The 24,436-nt window shown below is 31.9% G+C and overlaps 1 protein-coding gene across 5 annotated transcripts in view; it reads left to right on the top strand.

The window, feature by feature from the left end:
• Positions 1-4,170: 4,170 nt before the first annotated feature.
• Positions 4,171-24,436, top strand: part of LOC143047914 (cyclin-dependent kinase 8-like) — a 29,252-nt gene continuing 8,986 nt past the window's right edge. For 2 of the 5 annotated variants that reach the window (XM_076221259.1, XM_076221258.1), the window contains exons 1-12: positions 4,173-4,359; positions 7,440-7,515; positions 9,008-9,118; positions 11,931-12,071; positions 13,612-13,669; positions 14,088-14,219; positions 16,523-16,666; positions 17,521-17,590; positions 18,300-18,372; positions 18,928-19,025; positions 19,390-19,477; positions 20,058-20,132. In XM_076221259.1, coding sequence (XP_076077374.1) covers positions 4,226-4,359; positions 7,440-7,515; positions 9,008-9,118; positions 11,931-12,071; positions 13,612-13,669; positions 14,088-14,219; positions 16,523-16,666; positions 17,521-17,590; positions 18,300-18,372; positions 18,928-19,025; positions 19,390-19,477; positions 20,058-20,132 — 1,200 coding nt within the window. In that variant the 5' untranslated portion in view covers positions 4,173-4,225. Of the gene's footprint in view, positions 4,360-7,439; positions 7,516-9,007; positions 9,119-11,930; positions 12,072-13,611; positions 13,670-14,087; positions 14,220-16,522; positions 16,667-17,520; positions 17,591-18,299; positions 18,373-18,927; positions 19,026-19,389; positions 19,478-20,057; positions 20,166-24,436 lie in introns of all 5 variants that reach the window. The other 3 variants (XM_076221256.1, XM_076221255.1, XM_076221257.1) reach the window with 3 other exon arrangements.

Genomic DNA, 24,436 nt, shown 5'->3' with positions numbered 1-24,436 from the left:
AAAGGCAGCAGGGTCATCAGGGTGAGGAGTCCATGTCATCTGAAATAAATGCTAAGCATAGATCTAGAAAGCGACATATAATCATGACATTAAAAAAAGTCTCTTCTTTTCGACTTTTTTCGAACAAATTGACACATAAAATGAATTATATAGTATTGTGGAATTTTTAACTTATTTTAGATACTATATATTGTTATCTGATATTGGACGAAAGATGCTGCCCTTTTATGTTATTATGTAATACAAGTTCAGATCATTTGAAAACACATTGAAACAGCCAAATGGATGCACAAGAGCTAAAATAGGAGTCATAGATCCTGTTGGCAACAATTATCTGGCTAATTTTATTGATTTTGTAACATTTGTTTCAAATATGACCAAATTTTTATCCAAAATCACCAGCACCGTATCAGGACCCACCAACACAATGACAGGACCCACCAGCACAGTATCAGGACATGAATAAATTGAGAAAATGCTAAATTTTAATAAATTGCAATGTTTTTTCACAAAATTGTTTTGTCGTGTGGATTGCGGCATAGAAAGCGGACTCTATGAGCATTTTTGTTTTATTTTTTCAGTTCCAGATTTTCTGAAAATGAGCATTTTTGTGTTACGCTTACTGAAACAGTTTAGAGGGTCATTTTTTCAAGGGTTTATATATGAACCCATAAGAAACGAAATTGAAAAATCTCAACTGTTTTCTTCCATTTTTTATGAGTGAAAACGTAAAAAATTATCATTTTCGTCTTTGTTTACATTTTTTCATTGATCACCAGCACCCGTCAGGACCGAATCACCAGCACAGTACGTTCTCTCGCAGGACAACCATACCCACCGTGCAATAGCTATGAAGAACAACAGCCAATGGGTCGGAAAATCGGTGTTCCCATGCGTATTTCATTTTTTTTCGTGTTCTGGACGAAATTTTCTACCTTTAAGAATGCTTACTACAGATTTTTTTACTCTTACGTTGTAGTACTTTCCAATAGATAAAATTGAGAATGGAAATGGGGAATGTGTCAAAGAGACAACAACCCGACCATAGAAAAAACAACAGCAGAAGGTCACTAACAGATGTTCATTATGACATGTCTTTAATCTCTAGCAATAAAGAACAACCGAGACAATGGGTCAGAAAGTGGGTGTCACCAATGCGTATTTTATCGATTTGGCTTTATTTCATGTTACGGACGAAATTTCCATCCTTTAAAAATGCATATTCTAATAATTCTTGAACCTCACGTTGTAGTATTATCCAATAGCTATTCATAATGGCAGCGTCTACAAATCCCTATCCATAAAAGAACAACCGAGACGATGGGTCGGAAAGTGGGTGTCCCCAATGCGTTTATATATATTTCATCGAATATGGCTTTATTTCCATGTTTCGGACGAAATTTAAGATAGTACCCAAGAAATTTATTACCCTCCCGCTGTAGTACTTTGCAATAGCTATTTATTTAGCAGAGCTTATAATCCCTAGCCATACAGAAATGCAAAGGCAGTGGGTTGGAAAGTGCTCATGCAATGCGTATTTTATAAAATTTGACTCTCCACCCCCCCCCCCCCCCCCCGTGTTATTTTATAAAATTTGGCTTTATTTCCGTTTAACGGACGAAATTTTCTGCCTTTAGAATGCTTATCCAAGAAATTCTTCATCCTCACGTTGCAGTCCTATTCAATAGCTACTATACTTTTAGTTGAGTTTTTTATTTTATCCCTAGTTATACAAATTGAAAATTGCCGCGGAAATGTGTGAAAAGTGCCCATTGCGTATTTTATCTTTGACTTTTTTTCGTGTTATGGACGAAATTTTGTAAGAATACTTACCCCATGGCCTTATTGTGATTTTGAGATCGGTAACAGCAATAAAGCGATAGAATCATTTGCTTTTCTTTTTCCATACGCATGCCAGTTGTGATTTTGTGTCACTAATTGATACATCATATCGTTTCTTTTCCAATATTAAAAGGTGGCTTGGTTAGACTAGTTTTAGCAATCTGGTCCGATGGTTCCAAAGATCCTTTCTCAATACTTGGGGTTCGTCGTCCCTCCGTCATGAACTTTTTTCAAACATTTAACCAACTTCGAAGCTACACAATCATATCAATAAAAATTGGTGTAAATGATCTTTGTCGAATTGACTTTATGTAATAGTTACTTTTGTCCGGATCAAAAGTCCAATTTGGCTTCTACTAAAGAAAATCTGTAAATATAAAATTATTTCTTTTTTCAATAAAATGTATTAACATTTTATTTTACATGTAACATACTAAATGAAATATGGTACTTCTATCATCGGGGGACTATATTGTATAACATCAGCCTAGTCTCAAAGCCTCTGTTACAAATTAGTGACTAAGTTGGTTAGAATATCTTTTAACGGCAGAACATCTACTTTCGGTAAAAAAAATCGTTCAAAAAAGCTATATAAAGATCCGTTGCCATGGTTGCGAAACACACTTTCGGACGGAAAACAGAGTATATAATATAAGGTGATATGGTATGATTGGCAATGAGACAACTACCGACCAGAGTTCAGAGTTTCAAATGACACTATATATATATATGATTATCCTGAACATGCATGACACATTCGCCACCGGACGCAATAAATACGTCTGTGGAAACAGATTCGACGAAAGAATCGGTTGGTAAGAAGCCGTACGCATTTAATTGTACTAATAACGAGTGTTTTCTATAAAAAAAAAAAAACATTAGCTCTATGTGTACGGTTCTTTTTTTCTAAATGCTATCTTATATATGCTTACAAGCTTAAGGTGTTTTTTTTTAACTTTTCTATCATCTCAACAGCTGCCTTCATGTGTACCAGCAACAGGCTACTTTTCCCCAACCTTCTTCCCGGAAGGCGGGCTACTTAACAGGGCCTGGCCATTATATGTATGGTTTATTTGTAAACGTCCCAGCTGTACATGCTTGAAATATTTGTCACTGAATGTTAAGTGTATTATACATGCAGTTGCCTATGGAAGGTGTTTGGCACATGCAAAACTGTTTGATATTTGTCAAAAATTGCTATCTGATCATTTTTTAGAGACCTAGCTGTTTTTTTGGTATTTGCTTCAGTGATGAATGACTGGGGTAGGGATGGGATTGTCTTCACTTTCTGTATCCTATTAATTGTTTGGTTATTTTTCTGTATTCTTTTCTTCAGTTTGCTCATTATTCTTTACTCTATATGGTATTGCAACGAGTTATACGAGGCGAGAATTCATGTATAGTTTTGGTCCGTCAGTTTTCTGGTTTATAAAAAATTATGGTTCTCCAATATACTGAGAAATAATTGATGCAAGCTATACTTCAGTCTAATTATATAGATCTCTGATTTCATTACACTAGCTACATTTATCCATTTTATAAAAAGTCTCTAAAATAAAAAAAATTACCGGCAGGGTATGGGCTCGGGAACATGTAACTTCGTTATAAGTGTATTTTAGTCTAGACGCCATGCATTTAATTAACTATCGAGTTGACCTCCGGAGACCTCAGACCGATGGTCATATAAGCGATATAAACATAATATAGATATAGATAGAAACTAGCTCGTGCATTTGTATTTTTTTTTTAGGTCTCTTTAACTTAATATTGTACATTAAAAATATATGTTAATCATCGTTTTTCCGGTACATTTGTACCTGTATAAAAAGGATATTATGTGGATCGAATCATGCAGTCAACGTCAAATGATCAGTTTACTTTTGTTTCACTTTCAATATTGGCATTATTTTCCTTTAAATACTCAAAACGCACAATGTATGCGTTATCCATCTCTAGCAGAAGTTCACATATAAAATACGGATTCCGTGAATGAAGTCGAATTATTCCGGCATGGCTTTGGCAACGGCTGAGATAAACAAGATAATTATTCATCATCAATGGTTCTCAGCTTATTTTGACAAAATTGAAACATACTGGCCGCTAAAGGCGAATTATTATTTCACTATTAATTGAACAAAAATAAATTATATTTTTTATTTTTTATTATATATATACATTTGTATCTCGTAGCTAGATTCTAACTATAGTGCCCCTTTGAATGATCTTAAATCTACGTTGCCAGTGTTGAAAACCCGGAATAGTTGAGTCGTTCCATGAATGTTCTGTAATTAGATCGTATTGATCATCAATACGCTTTTAATAAAGGAATTTTATTTAAAAAGCATCTTTAGGAAAATAAATATTTTTGAGCCTTGTCAAAGAAATGGATTTTGAATATAAACAGAAAACCAATGCAGAAAGAGCAAAAGTCGAGGACCTTTTCGATTACGAAGGATGCAAAGTTGGACGAGGAACATATGGACATGTGTATAAAGGCAAAAGGAAGAACAGGTTAAAGTGTGTTTGAAGCATATGTCTCGCACACTAAATCGTCGATTTTATATTTTTTAAGAGTTATTTCTTTATTTTTTAGTATTTCTTGCCATCACGCATTATAGACGTATAGATAATACGTGTCATTTTTTGAAGAATGATAAGAATTCCTTATTGTTTTTCTATTTTTGTACAATTATTTGAGTATTGACTCAATGGCAATCTATATAAATTTAATGATTTGTTATGTTATGTCTATGATAGAGGGTGGGCTATTTTAATTTTTTTCTTTGACGCCTTACTTCGACGTCAAAGAAAAAAATTATAATAGCCTTTCAAGACGTCATAATACACCTTATCGCTATTTCCGCTTGACCCGAGAATCTGTTCCGCTTGAACTATTGGCGTCATACAACAATCACTTTTCCATTGTGGCGTCAGATATTTTGAATTATGACGTCAAAATTTTACGGGAACCTGTGTGATGTCCAGTAATGGCGGACAAATAGCGATAAGGTGTATTATTTGGAATAGGGTACCTTCATGACAAATAACGGTAATAGTTCTTTACAAATGTTGTAAACTGTAAAATAATAATGAAATATGGACTTTCTTTTAGTCGATAAAAACATCGAAAGATTTTGACAAATCATTAATCACGTTAAATTTTTCCAAAAATAAAAGTAACGTTATAGAATTATTTGAGACCTCTGACAAATCAGGATAAGTGGATTTTGACAAATCACTGTAAAATTTCAATCACTATGGCACTAATGGTAGCTGAAATAACAGACAGTAAAGGGCATTTGTTATTACCCTCATGACAGTCATCAGATTATATATGTAAATGTAGTCAAAGATTTGTATAGTAAACTATACTTATCCTTGATGTAGCTGTAGAACCGTAGCTCTTTTAAATATCAAAAAAGAAGATGTGGTATGATTGCCAATGAGACAACTCTCCACAAGAGACCAAAATGACACAGAAATTACCGACTATACAGTCTTCAACAATGAGCAAAGCCCATACCGCATAGTCATCTTTAAAAGACTACGAAATGACAATGTAAAACAATTCAAATTTACAATTTGTAGACCATCCATCTTAAAATTGTTTAAAAATATCAAAAAGATAGAGAAGGTCGTAAGGGGGGTACATTTTTACCTTATTGATGAATAACAGTAAGAAAAATTGCCAAATGATGTCAACAGTAATGTTTTTGATGCATGACAATTAAAAATATGCTTTCTTTAAGACAATAAAAAAAATGACTGATTTTGACAAATTACATTAAATTTAGATTGAAAAAATTACAGTAACGATAATTATTTACATGTAGGATCTTTGACGCATCATAATAGGGATGATTTGACAAATGATGGTAAAAGTTTATCAATTTGACAAATGATGGTAAAAGTTTATCAATTTGACAAATGATGGTAAAAGTTTATCAATTTGACTCTAAAGGTAGCTGAAAGTGACTGTTTGACACCTGACTTTAGAGGGCATTCCTACCCTCTTAAGAGTTTTGGTTCCACATCTTAGAGATAATCATTGTAAAATTGTTGTGTAGTTTGAGTACAGGGAACATTGTATTTATAACATACATTTGTACCTTAATGAAACAATTTTATAATAACTTCCCATTAGAGATTGTATGGGTATATGAAACTGTACACCCTTAAAAATTACAATTTATCATTTAATTGAATGCAATGTGTTTTCTTGTCAATTTTCAATTACATGTTAAAGTCATAAGAAACGAGTGACCGGTGAAAAATAATGTTCTTCCAATTCTTGAACTAATGCATACAAACATCCTAAACTTCGTCTTCTGTGCTCGAATTTATCATTTTTTTCGTGTAAATTTCGTATAATTGTCAATTTTTTTTCTCAATCGGTCAGTGTTGTTGTGAAAATATGGCAGGTAATTAAAGTTCGTGTTTTGAAGCCGAAGTTTAACGATTGTCACCTGTTTGTCGACAATTGACGAAAAATAAACAAAAAAGCATGGAAATTGAGCACGTGTTTAACATGTAAATTCAGATATTAATAGTTTATTTTAAGGACATCCATGCGTATTGTGGTCACCGGATTTTTACGAGATGGGTCACACTGAGGTCACCTTGCATACGGAAAATATGTCGGGGGGAATAGCTTGCTGGAAGGAAGCTATTCAAATAAAGTAAACTTCTTCTAAATATGAATAAATTAAAGAATTTTCTTCAGAAAAAAGTATATGTACATAAGTTTTATAATGAAAACTATCCATTGAGTTATAAAAATCATATGCATTAATTTTTTTTGATTTGAGGTTTCTTATGACTTTAATGTAATTTAATTAATTACATTTGGAGAGATGTGCGTTATTCCAAAATTGTTTCAATTAGGCCAACTCAATGTCGCCCCATATCTCAGAAACTATTTATGATTATTGCATAAAACTTCACACACAAGATGACGGGTGTATCATGTGCTCGTGGGGCAGCTGTTTATTATTTCTTATCAAAACTTCTAGTCTGTGCCAAACTGTTTTAGGGTTTGTCTGACTGAAAAATAAATTTGAATTTTTCTTCTATATATTTAACCAAAATCTCCAAAAAATTCTGTTTGACCGAATGATTTCTTGTCTGACATTTTGTGACTTTTGTCAGATAGACAGAGTTTGGGATACACTGAACTTCACATATTAAGCTAATTTTTAGTACATTGTATGTATAAGTCTATTTATTCAACATGCAGACATCTTATACATTCAGGTATATAATTTTAATTTTTTATGGTAATATTTTTTATAAAGCACAAAAATATCAGCATTCAAGCTTACCAAAATTTTACAATTCCTAAAAATGACTTCTTGATTTTTTTGTGAACAGGCCCATATGTTTCATACAAATACATCTAGTCTTTTTAAGTGCTACTATACTATGAGTGAGAATGTTGTATGAGATTTTATTACATATTGAAGGATTTAAAAAAAAAACACTAAAATTAATAACATTTGTGTGGTTGAGAGAAAAACGTCTGCAATTTCCATGTTTATAGGTATAAATTTTGAAATAGCTATTTCGGATCCAAAGTATTTCTCTGATTTGAATTTCAGCACTGATGGACGAGAATATGCTTTAAAACAGATAGAAGGTACAGGAATATCTATGTCAGCATGTAGAGAAATAGCTGTAAGTAATTTGGTTTAGCTTCCATAACATAATATAGTAGGGGAGTTATGTCTTTCCTGATCAAGGTAGCAGTATCTAGAATGATCATTCATTATTTAAAGAAAATAGGTCAGGAATAAATATAAAACACTTTGATACAACCGAAAAAAACTTAAGGATGTTCGCTATTCTTGTTTTTTAATTTTTGAAAGGCATTTGGTTCCTCTGATTCCTCTGGTTTTATCCATGTACTGCCACTAAAAAAATCCGCCCTGCTTAATCCCAATTTTCTTTTCATTATTTTATTACATATTGATTAAAAAGCCATATTTGAAAATCCTATCAAATTCTTGTTATTTTTTCATAATTTTTTGAAGAAAAAGGTGCTGTTGTTAAATGAAATGTCTTGAGACAATTATTTCCTGCCAAATTTTCAATGGCTTATATCTCGAAAACAAGCCAAAGACCCTTAATTTTTTCTGCTTTTTAAGTTCCTTTATTTAAAAACAATCAATTTAAAACAGTCTTTTAAAAAGCTTGTTATTTTTAAACAGACTAATAGTCACATTCTTAAAAGGAAACTTCTTGTCCCATCTTCTAGGAAGTTTTTCTGTCAGACATAGAGTGATAGAATTTTGTTGTAGTGAAGATTCTTATTAAAATTAAAAACAATTTAAAAGAGAAAACTTACAGCCTGATATTTGATTAATTATAAAAATGTTATTGATAACTATTGCAGACATTAACCACCTACAACCACATAATGATATATCCTGGCTTGTAAAAAGCACATCAAGAATGTTGCAACATTGAACATGTTTGTGAGCTGCAAACCCTCTAAACTATGACATTGGTGTAACAATATTAATACAACATAAGAACAAATTAAAAATCTATTGAAAACAGTTTTATTTCCTACATATAGAAAATACCAAATCTTTCCAACTGACAAAAAACAAGCCTTCCACTATAAACAAAAGCTGAAGTAATTTTAAGAATAGTCATCTGCATCAAGAATTATTTTACCTTTACCTGTTTAATGAATATTAACAATGATATACATGTAAGTAATTATATAAACTATTAACTTTTATGCTACCATATTGGGTTACTTTTAATTAAAGTCTTTTTATTATTTATACTTATTTCCCTCAAGAAAATAAAATAGAGCCTATGATATTACTGTATTCAATTTGTACCAAAGCTTTCAATGAAATGCAATAATTATTGACCATTATTATACCCCCACTTTAAAAAAGTTGGGGTATACTGTCTTACCTCTGTCCGTCCTTCCGTCCCATGAATATTTTTTATCGCATCTTTCTCAGGAAATACATAAGGATTTCTAATAAGTCAACTATACCATGTGATGCGTTTTCAGATTTATCACTCAACTGCTTCCTGTTTGCCGAAATTTTTTTTATTTTGGGCGGGGTATCACCAGTGAGCAGTAGCTAGCAGTTTCACTTGTTTGTTTATGAGATGTATAGTATTACATATTATTTACTTTCAGCTTTTGAGAGAGTTAAAGCATCCTAATGTTATCAGTTTACAGAAAGTTTTCTTGTCACACACAGACAGAAAAGTATGGCTACTGTTTGACTATGCAGAACATGATTTATGGGTAGGTTTCGGGTAAAGATTGCATGAAATATGAAATGCAATCAAAGCCCTATGCTACTGACTTGAAATCTTAATCTTCCAGGGCTTAAGTTATCACTACCTTTTGATACACAAAATATAGTGCATTGATCATAACATTCTATACATCCTATCCATGAATTAATTTTGATACACAAAATATAGTGCATTGATCAGAACAATCCATGAACATTTCCACGAATTTATAAATGTAATATATGCTCAGACGTTCAAGTCACAAAACAATGTTCCACCTGTTAAGAAAATTCCACAACTTTTGCAAGGTGCAGGAATTTAATATCTGTTCTAAAATTATAAATAATGTCATTGTTAAAGTCATCTTAAACAAGAGTGCACACGCTGAAATGTCTCGCCTTCTATACTAATCATTGATATTATGTTGATAGTCCTAAGTATAAAGCTTAGTTTTATTACAACTGTCTCATAAACTTAACATTAACCAAGATAACTAAACAAAGACCAATGAACCTTGAAAATGAGGTCAAGGTCAGATGAACCATGCCAGGCAGACATGTACAGCTAACAATGCTTCTATACAACATATATAGTTGACCCATTACTTATAATTTAAGAAAAATAGACCAAAACACAAAAACTTAACACTGTGCAATGAACCGTGAAAATGAGGTCACCGTCAAATAAAACCTGCGCGACTGACATAAAGATCATAAAATATTTCCATACACCAAATATAGTTGACCTATGGCATACAGTATTAGATAAAAAGACCAAAACTCAAAAACTTAACTTTGACCACTGAACCATGAAAATGAGGTCAAGGTCAGATGACATCTGCCCGCTAGACATGAACACCTTACTGTCATTCCATACATTAAATATAGTAGACCTATTGCATATAGTATGAGAAAAACAGACCAAAACACAAAAATTTAACTATAACCACTGAACCATGAAAATGAGGTCAAGGTCAGATGACACCTGCCAGTTGGACATGTACACCTTACAGTCCTTCCATACACAGAATATACTAGCCCTATTGCTTATAGTATCTGAGATATGGACTTGACCACCAAAACTTAACCTTGATCACTGATCCATGAAATGAGGTCGAGGTCAAGTGAAAACTGTCTGACAGACATGAGGACCTTGCAAGGTACGCACATACCAAATATAGTTATCCTATTACTTAAAATAAGAGAGAATTCAACATTACAAAAAATTTGAACTTTTTTTTCAAGTGGTCACTGAACCATGAAAATGAGGTCAAGGACATTGGACATGTGACTGACGGAAACTTCATAACATGAAGCATCTATATACAAAGTATGAAGCATCCAGGTCTTCTACCTTCTGAAATATAAAGCTTTTAAGAAGTGAGCTAACACCGCCGCCGCCGCTGCCGCCGGATCACTATCCCTATGTCGAGCTTTCTGCAACAAAAGTTGCAGGCTAGACAAAAATTAGAGTTATCTTCCATTGTCCAGAATTGTAGTTGAATCAGTTTATTGACAATGCAATTTTTAATTTTACTTCCCACTAATAAATTAATGCGATCTTTACTCTTCTGTGCTTACTGAATTGATTTACACACACTTTCATTAAAAGGATTTGAATAATTGTTAAAGTCAGGCATTGTGATTAGTTTTTTTTGTCGAGCCTGCAACTTTTGTTGCAGAAAGCTCGACATAGGGATAGTGATCCGGCGGCGGCTACGGCGGCGGTGTTAGCTCACTTCTTAAAAGCTTTATATTTTAGAAGGTGGAAGACCTGGATGCTTCATACTTTGTATATAGATGCTTCATGTTACGAAGTTTCCGTCAGTCACATGTCCAATGTCCTTGACCTCATTTTCATGGTTCAGTGACCCCTTGAAAAAAGAGTTCAATTTTTTTGTAATGTTGAATTCTCTCTTATTATAAGTAATAGGATAACTATATATGATATGTGCGTACATTGCAAGGTCCTCGTGTCTGTCAGACAGTTTTCACTTGACCTCAACCTCATTTCATGGATCAGTGAACAAGGTTAAGTTTTGGTGGTCAAGTCCATATCTCAGATACTATAAGCAATAGGGCTAGTATATTCGGTGTATGGAAGGACTGTAAGGTGTACATGTCCAACTGGCAGGTGTCATCTGACCTTGACCTCATTTTCATGGTTCAGTGGTTATAGTTAAATTTTTGTGTTTTGGTCTGTTTTTCTCATACCATATGCAATAGGTCTACTATATTTGTTGTATGGAATGATTGTTAAGTGTACATGTCTAGCGGGCAGATGTCATGTGACCTTGACCTCATTTTCATGGTTCAGTGGTCAAAGTTAAGTTTTTGAGTTTTGGTCTTTTTATCTAATACTATATGCCATAGGTCAGCTATATTTGGTGTATGGAAATATATTATGATCTTTATGTCAGTCAAGCAGGTTTTATTTAACCGTGACCACATTTTCACGGTTCATTGCACAGTGTTAAGTTTTTGTGTTTTGGTCTATTTTTCTTAAACTATAAGTAATGTGTCAACTATATATGTTGTATAGAAGCATTGTTAGCTGTACCTGTCTGCCTGGCATGGTTCATCTGACCTGGACCTCTTTTTCAAGGTTCATTGGTCTTTGTTTAGTTATCTTGGTTAATGTTAAGTTTATGTGACAGTTGTAATAAAGCTGAGCTTTATACTTAGGACTATCAACATAATATCAATGATTAGTATAGAAGGCGAGACATTTCAGCGTGTGCACTCTTGTTTGTATTTGACATAGAATCGGTTCTGAAGATAAAACCATTAATTGATACTTTTATTAATATATATTTTCAGCATATAATAAAATTCCATAGATCAGCAAAAGCAAACAAAAAACAGATAGATGTACCAAAAAATATGGTTAAATCTTTGTTGTTCCAAATCCTTGATGGAATACACTATCTTCATGCTAACTGGGTATTACACAGAGATCTGGTGAGTTTGTACAAGATAGACAATCTTATTGCGGTTTGTTGACAGGATATTGTGATTTGTATCATTTAATTTAGAATTCATGAACATAAAATTGAGAAAGGAAATGGGGAATGTGTCAAAGCGACAACAACCCGACCATAGAGCAGACAACAAAATGATCAGTTTGGATAAAACAATTATCGTACAGATAATTGAAAAAACTCATTAAACATGTTAGATTTAATGTAAAACTTGTGAAGATTGTCAACAGTTTTATCATTTGTTGCCCAACAATTGATATTAAATGATACATTTTCATTTTTGGTGTCATATTCCATTTTTAGCTTACCTGGCCCAAAGGTCCAAGTTAGCGTTTCTCATCACTTGGCGGCGTCCATCGTCTGTCGTCGTTAACTTTTACAAAAATCTTCTCCTCTGAAACAACTGGGCCAAATTAAACCAAACTTGAGCACAATCATCATTGGGGTATCTAGTTTTAAAAATTTGTCCGGTGACCAGGCCAACCAACCAAGATGGCCGCCATGGCTAAAAATAGAACATAGGGGTAAAATGTAGATTTTAGCTTATATCTCTGAAACCAAAATTTAGAGCAAATCTGACATGGGGTAAAATTGTTCATGAGGTCAAGATCTATCTGCCCTGAAATTTCAGATGAATCAGAGAATTTGTTGTAGGGTTGCTGCCCTTTAATTGTTAATTTAAGGAAATTTTGCTGTAAATGGGTCTCTATAGTTTTTTACCAGAAGGTTCAATACCACTAAAGGAAGGTTGGGATTGATTTTGTGGGTTATGGTCCCAATAGTTTAGGAAAAGGGGCCAAAAAGGGGGCCCATAATAAGCATTATTGTAGTTTTCAAATAATAACTTGTGTTTAAGTGTATGAATCTCTTTGAAATTATACCACAAGTCGCCATATCATGAAGGGATGGTTAGTTTTGACTTTGGGGTTATCGCTCAACATTTTTATACGACTTTAAACACTTTTTGCGTCATATAATGCTATCATGATGTCGTCACCCGAAGATGGATTTAGTTTCTGGACAATAACTTTAGTTTTAGTAGATGAATCTTTACAAATTTTTACAAGAAGGTTCAATACCACAAAAAGGAAGGTTGGGATTGATTTTGGGGGTTATGGTCCTAATAGTTTTGAAATTAGGGGCATAAAAGGGGGCCCAAAATAAACATTTTTCTAGTTTTCAAACAATAACTTGTGTGTAAGTGTAGGAATCTCTCTGAAATTATTACACAAGTTTCCATACCATAGAGGGATAGTTAGTATTGATTTTGGGGGTTATGGTCTCAATAGTTTAGGAATCAGGTTTCGACTTCTGCGGTCGTCTAAAGCTGCACCCTGCGGAGCACCTGGTTTTTAATAGAACTTGAAATGTGGCAATAATGTTTGTATTATGATGGTCAGAGTGTTTCTTTAACTTATCTTATAACTGCTGTTTGTTCATATGGTGTGTTAATTCATGACACTACACCCATTATTTATAGTATCATGTCCTATACTGTTGAAATTCTTGTCTACTTTCAGAAACCTGCCAACATTTTAGTGATGGGTGAAGGTGAAGAACGAGGCAGAGTCAAAATAGGTATTTAACTGACTGTTACTTCTACTTGTTAACATATTCATTAGTATTTATGACTATCACAGGTTTAAAAGTAGTTCAATGTTTGTTATCAAATTATATTGTGTTTTTTGTGAAAGATTAAGGATTTTTATTTACTTTCTAATGGTTAAGTGATAACCAGTAAATGTTCTTGCTGATGCAAGAATCAACTGCATTCCTCTATGTTAGCACAATTATCACATCCCCCCCTTCATTTAGATGCAAAATTACAAAGAATATCAAAAATCAGTTTTGTTATATTTAATTGGAACAGATTAAAGGTTTAGTAAATACCTTTGTTTCTATATCACTACTGGTTGCTTTAACTCTAAACTGTAAAAGTTTTTAATGAATTTTACTAAGCTTTTCATGTTTGATAATTAAATGTATTTAATTTCAGCTGACATGGGATTTGCCAGATTATTTAATTCACCATTAAAACCTCTTGCTGATCTAGATCCAGTGGTTGTGACTTTCTGGTACAGAGCTCCAGAACTTTTACTTGGTGCTAGGCATTATACAAAAGCTATAGGTATTAAAAACTATTATATTAATGAAAAACAAATCTTTGAATTTATTGATTTCCCTAGATAATGTTAAGAGGATTACCTTGAGAAGTGCATTTTGGGAAAACGGGATAGCCATCCATAGCCTATATCTGCTATGGAATTAAACAGTAATCTTGTAGTTAAAACTATGTCTAGAATACACAATTATAAAAGCCTGGTGATGAGTTATTTAAGGCTCTTTGGATTATTATGCAATACAAAGAGACTGTTCCATAAGAATGCCTTTAGAACTAGAATTAGTGCAAAATAATGATTGAAAGACCTCATCTCAATGAAATATTATTATACCCCACGCAACGGGTTTGCGGAGGGTATAATGTTTTTGACCCGTCATTCTGTCAGTCCGTCCCTCAGTCCGTCCATCCGTCCGTCCGTCAGTCCTGTTTCTTGTCATCACAACTCCTCTCAAACCACACAACAGAATTTCATGAAACCTTTTCAGATAATAAGGACATACTATGTAGTTGTGCATATCGACGGGAAATTGCGATTCAATTTTTTTTCTAGAAGTTACGCCCCTTTGAACTTATTTACTTTAATGTACTACTGCAACAGTTTGTCATCGCAACTCCTCTCAAACCACACAACAGAATTTCATGAAATCTTTTATATGAAAAGGACATATTATGTATTTGTGCATATCGACAGGAATTTACGATTCAATTTCATTTCTAGGAGTTACGCCCCTTTGAACTTATTTGCTTCAATGTACTACTGCAACAGTTTGTCATCGCAACTCCTCTGAAACTACATAACAGAATTTCATGAAACCTTTTCAGATAATAAGGACATACTATGTAGATGTGCATATCGACAGGAAATCATGATTCAATTTTATTTCTAGGAGTTACACCTCTTTGAACTTATTTGCTTTAAGGTACTACTTCAACAGTTTGTCATCTCAACTCCTCTGAAACCACACAACAGAATTTCATGAAACTTTGTAGATAATAAGGACATACTACGTAGATGTGTATATCAACAGGAAATTACGATTCAATTTTTTTCTAGGAGTTATGCCCCTTTGAACTTATTTGCTTCAATGTACTTCTGCAACAGTTTGTCATCTCAACTCCTCTGAAAACACACAACAGAATTTCATGAAATTTTGTAGATAATAAGGACATACTATGTAGATGTGTATATTGACAGGAAATTATTATTCAGTATTTTTTCTTATACAATTTTTTTTTCTTATACTTATTTAATTTCTCCGATGACAATGTGGGGACGTGGGGTATGTGAGCGTGCTCACTAAGGTTCTTTAATTTGGTATAAATTTTTTCAAAACCTAAATCCCAAATACCACTGCAGTCATTAGCCTTTCAGATTATGACTTGTCTGGCAAATATCATTGTTTCCAGATTATTCATTTTAAAGATTTCGGTCAAATAAAGGCCATTAGTTCTAAATTACAGGTTGGGCTGTGAATTGTATAAAATTAGAGTTTTGTGGCAATTTTTACCTAACATAGACAAACTCAGCTTATAATATGATAAATGCTGCCAAGTCATGTGGAAGTCATTTATTCAATTTCTGAACTGAATCTGTTGAATTATAAACAATATCTATACAACACTTAAGGGGTGAAGACTAGCTCTTTTGGTTTTGATGTCAAAAGTTCAATGGTCAAGGTTACTTTCACTCACAGCAGATATACTAAAATTTTTGCAAAATTTGGGCTTTGGGATATTTTTTTATATGGCAAAATTTCCCCCTGGTGTAGCTTAAAAGAACAATAGCCTCAAAATAATTTGCTCTCCCCAAGCATTTTATAGTATAATAATGTTTGCGCTTTATCAGTTTGTCCATCCTTCCTTCCATCTGTTTATTTATGTGTGTGAATGTATGAAACTTGAGTTTTTTTGTTTGTTTAGAATGAATCAAGCAATGATTAAAATATAGAGTAAGAGTCAATTATAAATATAAACAGAGAGATAAACATAAATGCCATATAAACATTCTTTATCACTGGACATGCTAATTAAGTACATTCAACATATCACCATGTATGGATCAAATTAATTATAATAGAATATGTTATAATAATAAGCATATTCAAAAACATTAAAAAATGTTCAGAACTGTCTTCTAATAAAAATAATTTAGTCATGATTTTGTCAACCTACAAAAATGTATATAAAAAATTGATTTGAAAGAAATATGTGATTTTGAAAAGTTTTATGAGGTCATGGTAAATTATAGATCATGTAGTTTGGAGAAAGCCAATTAATACATATTCTTATATTTGTAATTTTCTTTTCAGATATATGGGCTATTGGTTGTATATTTGCAGAACTATTAACATATGAACCTATATTTCATTGTCGACAAGAAGATATAAAAACAAGTAATCCATATCATCATGATCAGTTAGATCGTATATTTAATGTAATGGGATTTCCACAAGGTAAGTTATCATGAAACACAAAATAGTTATAATATACTTTTCAGGCATTTAGAAATCTTTGGTACCACATGATTGTCATAAATATAATACGATCAGTTGTCTGAACCATTCGATGAATAGCAATGTCTATAGATATAAGCAGATGTGGTATGAGTGCGAATGAGACAACTCTCCATCCAAGTCACAATTTGTAAAACTAAACTATTTTAGGTCAAAGTACGGTCTTCCACAAAGAGTCTTGGCTCACACTGAACAGCAAGCTATAAAGGGTCTGAAAAATTACTAGTGTAAATTGTTTAGCAATAGATAATATCATCACTTTATTCTCCTCTGTTGTCCATAAACTGTAATGCTTTCCTTCTGGTCGATCTTATCTTGACGTTGAAATAATAGTTTGCCTTAATCTCAACTGTCTTTGGAAATATTTGGATTATAATGTACATGATTAGTTAACCTTCTAATAGAAATTAGAAGAAGTGGTATGAGGCAACTCTCCATCCAGGTCCCGTTTAAAAATGCAACAGGTTTCAAGGATTTAACAAGCGTCATCCTTTTCCTATTCCTGAAGTAGGTGTATCATTACAACATACAGAGACACACTATAAACATCTATTGATATGACTTAACTTAATCAAAAAAACATATTGACAAAAAAACTAAGCATACACTAAATGAATAAATTTGATCTATGACACAAAATAAATATTACTAAAAAAATTGAACAAAATTATGGTCTTTTTCTCTGTCATAGAAGAAATTGCATTTATTTTTTATGTTCTGTGGATCTACCTATATGTATAAGCTCTTCACTTCATTTGTTCCAATTTTATTGTATAACTTATCAATATTTGCAGATAAAGATTGGGAAGATATACGAAAAATGCCAGAGCATGGCACATTAACGAAAGATTTTAAAAGATCAAAGTAAGTTTAAATCTGTTGGATTTCTGAGTCATCTTAAGTACAAACATACATGTACAAACATTTATTAACAATTTCTTATTAATTGCGATACATTGTGTTTGTCTGAATAAATCCTTTTGTTTTACCTGTTGAAAGCAAAAGCAGGTTTAGTAACCACTCTACTCCATCCCCCTGTCCATAGGTCCATCCAAAAGACTTCATGTAGCAAACTTTTATCAAAGTTTACTTGGCTTCTATGAAAGGGGAATGAATTAATATTTGGTTTCCTGTTTGATAATGTGTAGTTGTAGTTAGTTAGCAATTTTTACATCCACTATGTAGCCGGCCTGCTTCCTGTTTTCAAATAGTTAAACAACACTCATAGACAAGGAAAAGTCTCATTAAAATTTTCTTGCCTTCAATGAGGGAATGATAATTATACTTTAATCAATTACATGCAGCAATGGACAAGACCTGGTATTGGTCTTGATTCAAAATAACTTAATATTGATAATAATGAGTTTCCCTCAATTGATGAAAGTAGATTATTCAAAACTTTCAGTTTCTTCAACACCTTGTGCCTAATTTTATTAGTTTTCATAAAGATTAATCCTGATTTTTAAAGATTATTCTTTATTAGTACAGACAAAGATGACAAAAGATTGTTTCTATTCTGAGATATTTTTGTATATTATTCATTGAGTATTAATATTTGTTTTTATATTTTCAGTTATGTAAATTGTAATTTAGTAAAATATATGGAAAAACACAAAGTAAAGCCTGACAGTAAACAATTTCACTTGGTGAGTAAACTTCAAAAGATTTTAACTTTTGGAAAGATCAATTTCAAAATTCACCTTCTTTTTATTCTTCACCCTTTTGTCGAGACATAGTGATCCTAGTTCATGTTTGTGGCAATGGGTGCTTCAACATATTGGTTCCATCTGTTGTTTAAATATTTTTTAGACATGAATAACTTTGTCAAAACTTCATGGATTTTTTTGAAATTAAAAACATAAGCTTTTATGACCAAAATACAGTATCCAGATCAAAAATTTTGAAAATATATAATTTCATTTCTGGATCATCTAAGTGTACCATTCAACAAGCAGTTACAATAAGAGACACATGTACAGTATGTATTTTAACTTAAAGCTAACCGAACTTCAGCTGGAAAGTGATTAAATCTTACATGGAATAAGTACAAATTAGGAAATTGTAACATAGTGAGTGTCAAATTTATCATTGACCGGGTTCTAATTTTTTTTTGTATTTAACTTCAAACAGTGCAAATCTCAGTAGTATAAGTTGTTTTTGTTGTTGTTTTAGTAGCTTTAAAATTATGCTCTTCATTTTAGTTACAAAAGTTGTTGACTATGGATCCCACTAAAAGAATTACCTCAGAACTAGCAATGAAGGATCCCTACTTTTTAGAGGACCCCTTACCATCTCAGGAGTAAGTAAAAGAGAGGCGAAAGATTCAAAGAGGACATTTAAACTTTAATCTAATTAGTCAAAAATAAACTGAAAAAGCCATGGGGAAAAAGAAAAAAGACAGAGAAACATGGACAATATAAATTATACATTATCAGAAAAAATTATGTTCTTACATCGAATAGCTTTAAGACTATATTAGACAAAATTTCATTCATATGTCTTTTAAAGAGCATTGTTTAAAAAAAAATTAACTGTACTAAAACATAGAAAGCTCAAATTATTATCTTATAAAGAATGAGTAAGGTACATCATCCGTCCAATGGAAGATAATAACAATGATTTTGGTTCTTTACATTTTATTATAAAGATTTGTTCTGCTTCAGTGTATTTGAAGGTAAAAACATTCCATATCCTAAACGTGAATTCCTCACTGACGATGATGATGACAAGGCTGATACAGGAGCAAGCAAGGTAAAATTATTACAAAGTTTCTTATACATTAAAAAAAATTCTTACAAAGTTTCTTATACATTAAGAAGAACGTAAAAAATGCCTCTCCTGTCCTATTAAAGAATGAATTATATAAAGGCCAAAAATGAAAGTGTATTAAATTTTCTACACTGTGAATAAGTGCCTTGTTCCTATTTAATTTAATCTCATTATTGAGATATAAAAATGTAGATCTAAGGTAAACATTGAGACAGCAACACAACAACAAAAAAATTACCATCTACAGCTAGATGTCAGCATTTTGGGTTCAACAATAAAAAAGGTCAAGCTCCTCATCACCCAGAATAATAGTACAAAAAGAATAAAAATCAACAACAAAATGTGTAGAAAAACCCTACTAATATAGGACTTAGGACAAAACCTATCCTGTTGTAATGTTTGCAATAATGAAAACATTGCAAAATATTTCTAACTTTAGAGCTGCTCACTGTTTAGCATAAATTGATTGAAAAAATTATAGAGAGGCTATGCTTAAAAACTCTGTTGTTATATAAATGAAGAGGATATTTGTAACTATTTAAACATAAAGTTTAAATTACAGGCTGGAGGTGCCGATCAGTCATCAGGACACAATCAGCCACCAGCAAAGAGAGTTAGAGTTATGCCCCCTTCTACGGTCAGTAGTTCAATGGTTTCAAGTGATTATCAGGTAAATCACATTACAACTTCTCCTTGTTGTTGTATTGTGTACTGAATGTCCTTGATATTGTACTTACAGAAACAGTTTTTGGAAAAGTAGAAATTTTACATTTTTCATACAACTAAATTTTGCTCAGAAGATAAATAATTGATGTTTATAATCATTATTACTTAAAGCAAATTTTGAAAGAATGGAAGGGGGACCCCGGTCCAAAATTTTATTTGAAACTATTTTTTTTTTTAACTTTAATGTCAAGGATAAGGTAAATTTTCACTTTTGTCCATTTATTCAAATTATAGCAGTAGGTAATTAAAAATATTTCCAAATTCTGTTTCACTTCTTTAATATATTGGATGACTGTGAAAGAATGCTGTCTGTGTTTTGCATACATTATTGAATGACTTTATACTGATGTGAAATATATCTGAATGATGATTTGTAACACTGTAGATAGTATAGCTTTATATGAATCCTTCAAAAAGCCTCAACATCCGATATGAATTACTATGGAAACCAATACCTTTTCCTGTTTTCTGCAATTCTCATTCTAATGTTACTTTTTAAAGAAAATTATGTCTTTTTATGATTAAGGATGATATATCTAAAGGACTGTCACATTGATTTAAAAAATTGCTACAGTTCCTATGTCTTTTATAAGCCTGATAATGGCAACTGATTGCTACCACTTAATTTTAGCTGATTCATTTTGATATGTAAAACAAGCTAGATAGTAAAAGTAGCAAGACAGTTTTTAATAGTTGATTATACAAAAATGTCATACATAAAAAGACCAGGTTTATGCTCTTATAATTTACTAGATAATGGATTGTGTGTCCAAGCCAGACCATCCCTATGTTCATTACTTAAGGTGGTACCCAATATTTGAATTAAAATTAATTTGGCTCGTTTAATTTTCATAAAATTTCGTCAAAGTACTAACTTTGACCCTTTCACAAAAATAAAAAAAATAAAAAATTTTGAACCAACTGTTTTGTCAGAAAAATTACACTGGTTATATAGCAGTTTGACAAACACCAATTTTGATCATTTAGAAGCTTAATATTCCTTTTACAACACAACGTAATTAAAACGTTTAGCTGACTTTACAGAGTTATCTCCCTGTAGTGTTAGGTACCACCTTAAGGAATATTTATTTATAACACACTTCACTAGGTTGTTAGCTGCTCTTTGGACAGGTTGTTATCCCTTTGACATATTCCATCTTTCCATTCTCAATTTTATCAAGATTTAGAGGATAGGGTATATGTATGAAACAACAGTTCTATATATAAATAAAGAGTTGTGGTATAGTTGCCGTTGAGACATTTATTCTCAAAAGACTAAAAAGAGAAGGATGTTTATAAGTATGGTCATGTGTTAACACACATTAGGATATATATATATATAAAACAACAGGTGTTGTAAAGGTGTATTTACATTAATCGCCTGTATTGTGTACGTTTAACTAATCTGTTAATGCATAGCATGTAAAAATGCTTTGATGCTCAGTAAAATAGCTACTGTTGATAATGGTCGTATTTGATACTACATGTTATGATGTATTAACAAAAGTCATGTAATGTCTTTTATGGAATGTGCTTTACTGCAAGTTATGTCTTACTAATTTATTCATGCTGCTATAATCATGACAATGGCAATGCACAAAATAAAATAGTAAAATGTATTAAAAAAAATACTGATACTTAACAACACTCATAATGTTTTCAATTTTAGACCAATTCAAAGAATTGAACAAAAGCATTATAGAAACAGAATTTTGTTACATAACTCCATACTAGTTATTGTTATTTTTTGTACTATGTGAGCCAGCCCTCAGTTAGAAAGCTGAAATTTTTATTCAGCTTTAGACTACTATTCCCTAAAAGTGGACAAGGATAGCTTAATTTGATATTGTCTCTCTTGAAATGCACCATTATTGTGGCTCCAATATGGTAAATTTTGTCCTGAGACCTTTTGGGGGTTAATGTTTTGTAGCAACATTGTGACCAAACCTTTATAAACCTTTATTAAAGGAGTATGTTTCAGTAAGGTCCTAAAATGGCCCCCTTTTTTAGCGTAAATTTCAAATTCGGATTTATTGACCAATATCACAATAAATTAAAGCTAATGTAATGACTAGATAGGAAATAAACTATTTTGTTGAAAATTTTATGTTTCTACGTTACATTATGACGTCACAAGTTGCACTCATATTGATTTTTCACGAAAAATTCAATGAAAATAGGTAAATTTCAATAGATTATTGGACAGGAAACATAGAGCGCATACGTCGACAACAAAAATCTTTTTAAATAATGTTTGTGAAGACATTTCACATGTCTTATTTGAATATTAAGTTTGTCGACGCCTGCGCTCTATGTTTCCTGGTCCTTAATTTGATTGAAATCCAGCTCATTTTGTCAAATTTCACCAAAATCCTTTATCTTGACCTTTTTGGGATGTAAAAATCAACGTCTTAGACTTAAACTTTGACAAAAACAGTTCTGTTTAACTTTCTCGCATGTATTTAATGCAACTTAAAACCTTTATTGGCTTGTAACTATGAACTTTATAATTGGGGCCAAATATGGCCCTTACCGAACTTACTCCTTTGCTTAAATGTAACCTGGTGACCTGACACATTTTTACAAGCAACCTCGCAACCATGGGTACATCCTACAGTCCTGTCTGAAGCCCAATACTTTTATATCTAGACAAAATCAGAATGAAAATTACTACCAAAATACAGTGCAGGGAGGGACTTACTTACATATTGTCCCTGTTAAGTTTTAGGTAATTTTTTTTAAAAATATTATATTTTAACAAAAATATGTTTGAAGGTATTTATGGCTGAATTTATTTAAAACTTATCTTTCTTTGTTATTTGATCACAGTTTTACTTGCAGATGTTTTGTATTCTCCTGATTTTAAGGAAATGTGGCAGGGTTAACCATGTTTTGTGAGATCTGAACCCACCCCTTTTACCTCTAGCCAAGGCAACAGTGTTTTTATTTTGATGTCTTTGTTGTACATATTCCTTTTATATTTTTAAATAAAATATGCAGTTTTTTTAATAGCATGTGTTGTTTCATGTATCCATTGGTATATTTTTGTACAGTAAAATGTTTATTTACTATAGTTGACTTTAGAATGTAAATTTTGAGAAATTTTGTAATTTCACATCAAATAGTCAATAAATGATGTTTCACTGGCAAGAATTGGAAAGCATCTTTTTCAAACTTAAGACGAATGACCACCTCTTTCAAAAAAGTTAAGGAAAAATAAGTCCACAAGTGTATTTGATTGTCAATTATTAAAAAAAAACAATATTTTGTACCCTAGAAATATTAAAGAATCAAAACCTTTTTTGTATGAAAAATTTAGTTGAATCAACCCTATGATATATGCAATTTTGTGTTCTGCCTCATACAAGGTAATAAGTCAAATTTAAATCACCAATAAAATTCACTCAAAGTTTAATAAATTTTATGTTACACTAAATTTTTATACTTTAAAGTTCCCTAGAAAAACATAAAGTAATTTGTCTTATTAGATTGTCAAATCCTTTAAATAGAAATAGAACACATTAATCAGTATTATATCTCTAATATATAACATCGAGCACTAGTAAATAAAATAATTTTCACACAGCAATTAGTGCATGATATTTTTGTTTTAAAGAAATAGATGTAGTGTGTGTTTTAGTAGTTAGTGTGTGTCTTTTTTTTTTTTTTTTAGTTGTCTAACATGGCAACATATCTGTAGATAGATAGAACTATCGCTATTTTACAAAATTTTCCTTTGATTCTACTGACTGATAATTTCCTTTCTCATCACAGTAGAGTGATGTGAAAAATGATCGCTAGTAACTAAGGACACATGTACCCTTTGTTAATGGAATTTACAATGTCGTCATAGGTAAAACAGCGATAAACAGATTATCATTGGTCATCTCAACTCGATTGCTTTTCTCAATTTCACCATACTGGCTCAAGCAAATCAATCTCATTGAGATAATCAACAATAATCTATAATTATTTTATTAGTTGTGTGGCATTTATGTATCAGTAGTTTTTAGTTAACATGCTTGCTAATCAGGTTGATGTATTTTAATTTGCAGGTTTTTCAGGTATTTATCATTTGAAATCCACAAATCATTTTATCACTGTTGACCAATCAAAACAGTCATTTCATCATTGTTGACCAGTCAAAACATTAGTCATTTCATCATTGTTGACCAGTCAAAACATTAGTCATTTAATCACTGTTGACCAATCAAA

The sequence above is a fragment of the Mytilus galloprovincialis genome, chromosome 10 (genome assembly GCF_965363235.1).
Source record: "Mytilus galloprovincialis chromosome 10, xbMytGall1.hap1.1, whole genome shotgun sequence".
Classification (NCBI taxonomy): Eukaryota; Metazoa; Mollusca; class Bivalvia; order Mytilida; family Mytilidae; genus Mytilus; species Mytilus galloprovincialis.
The sequence above is the reverse complement of the archived record's forward strand: the minus strand, read 5'-3'. Positions and strand labels throughout refer to the sequence as shown.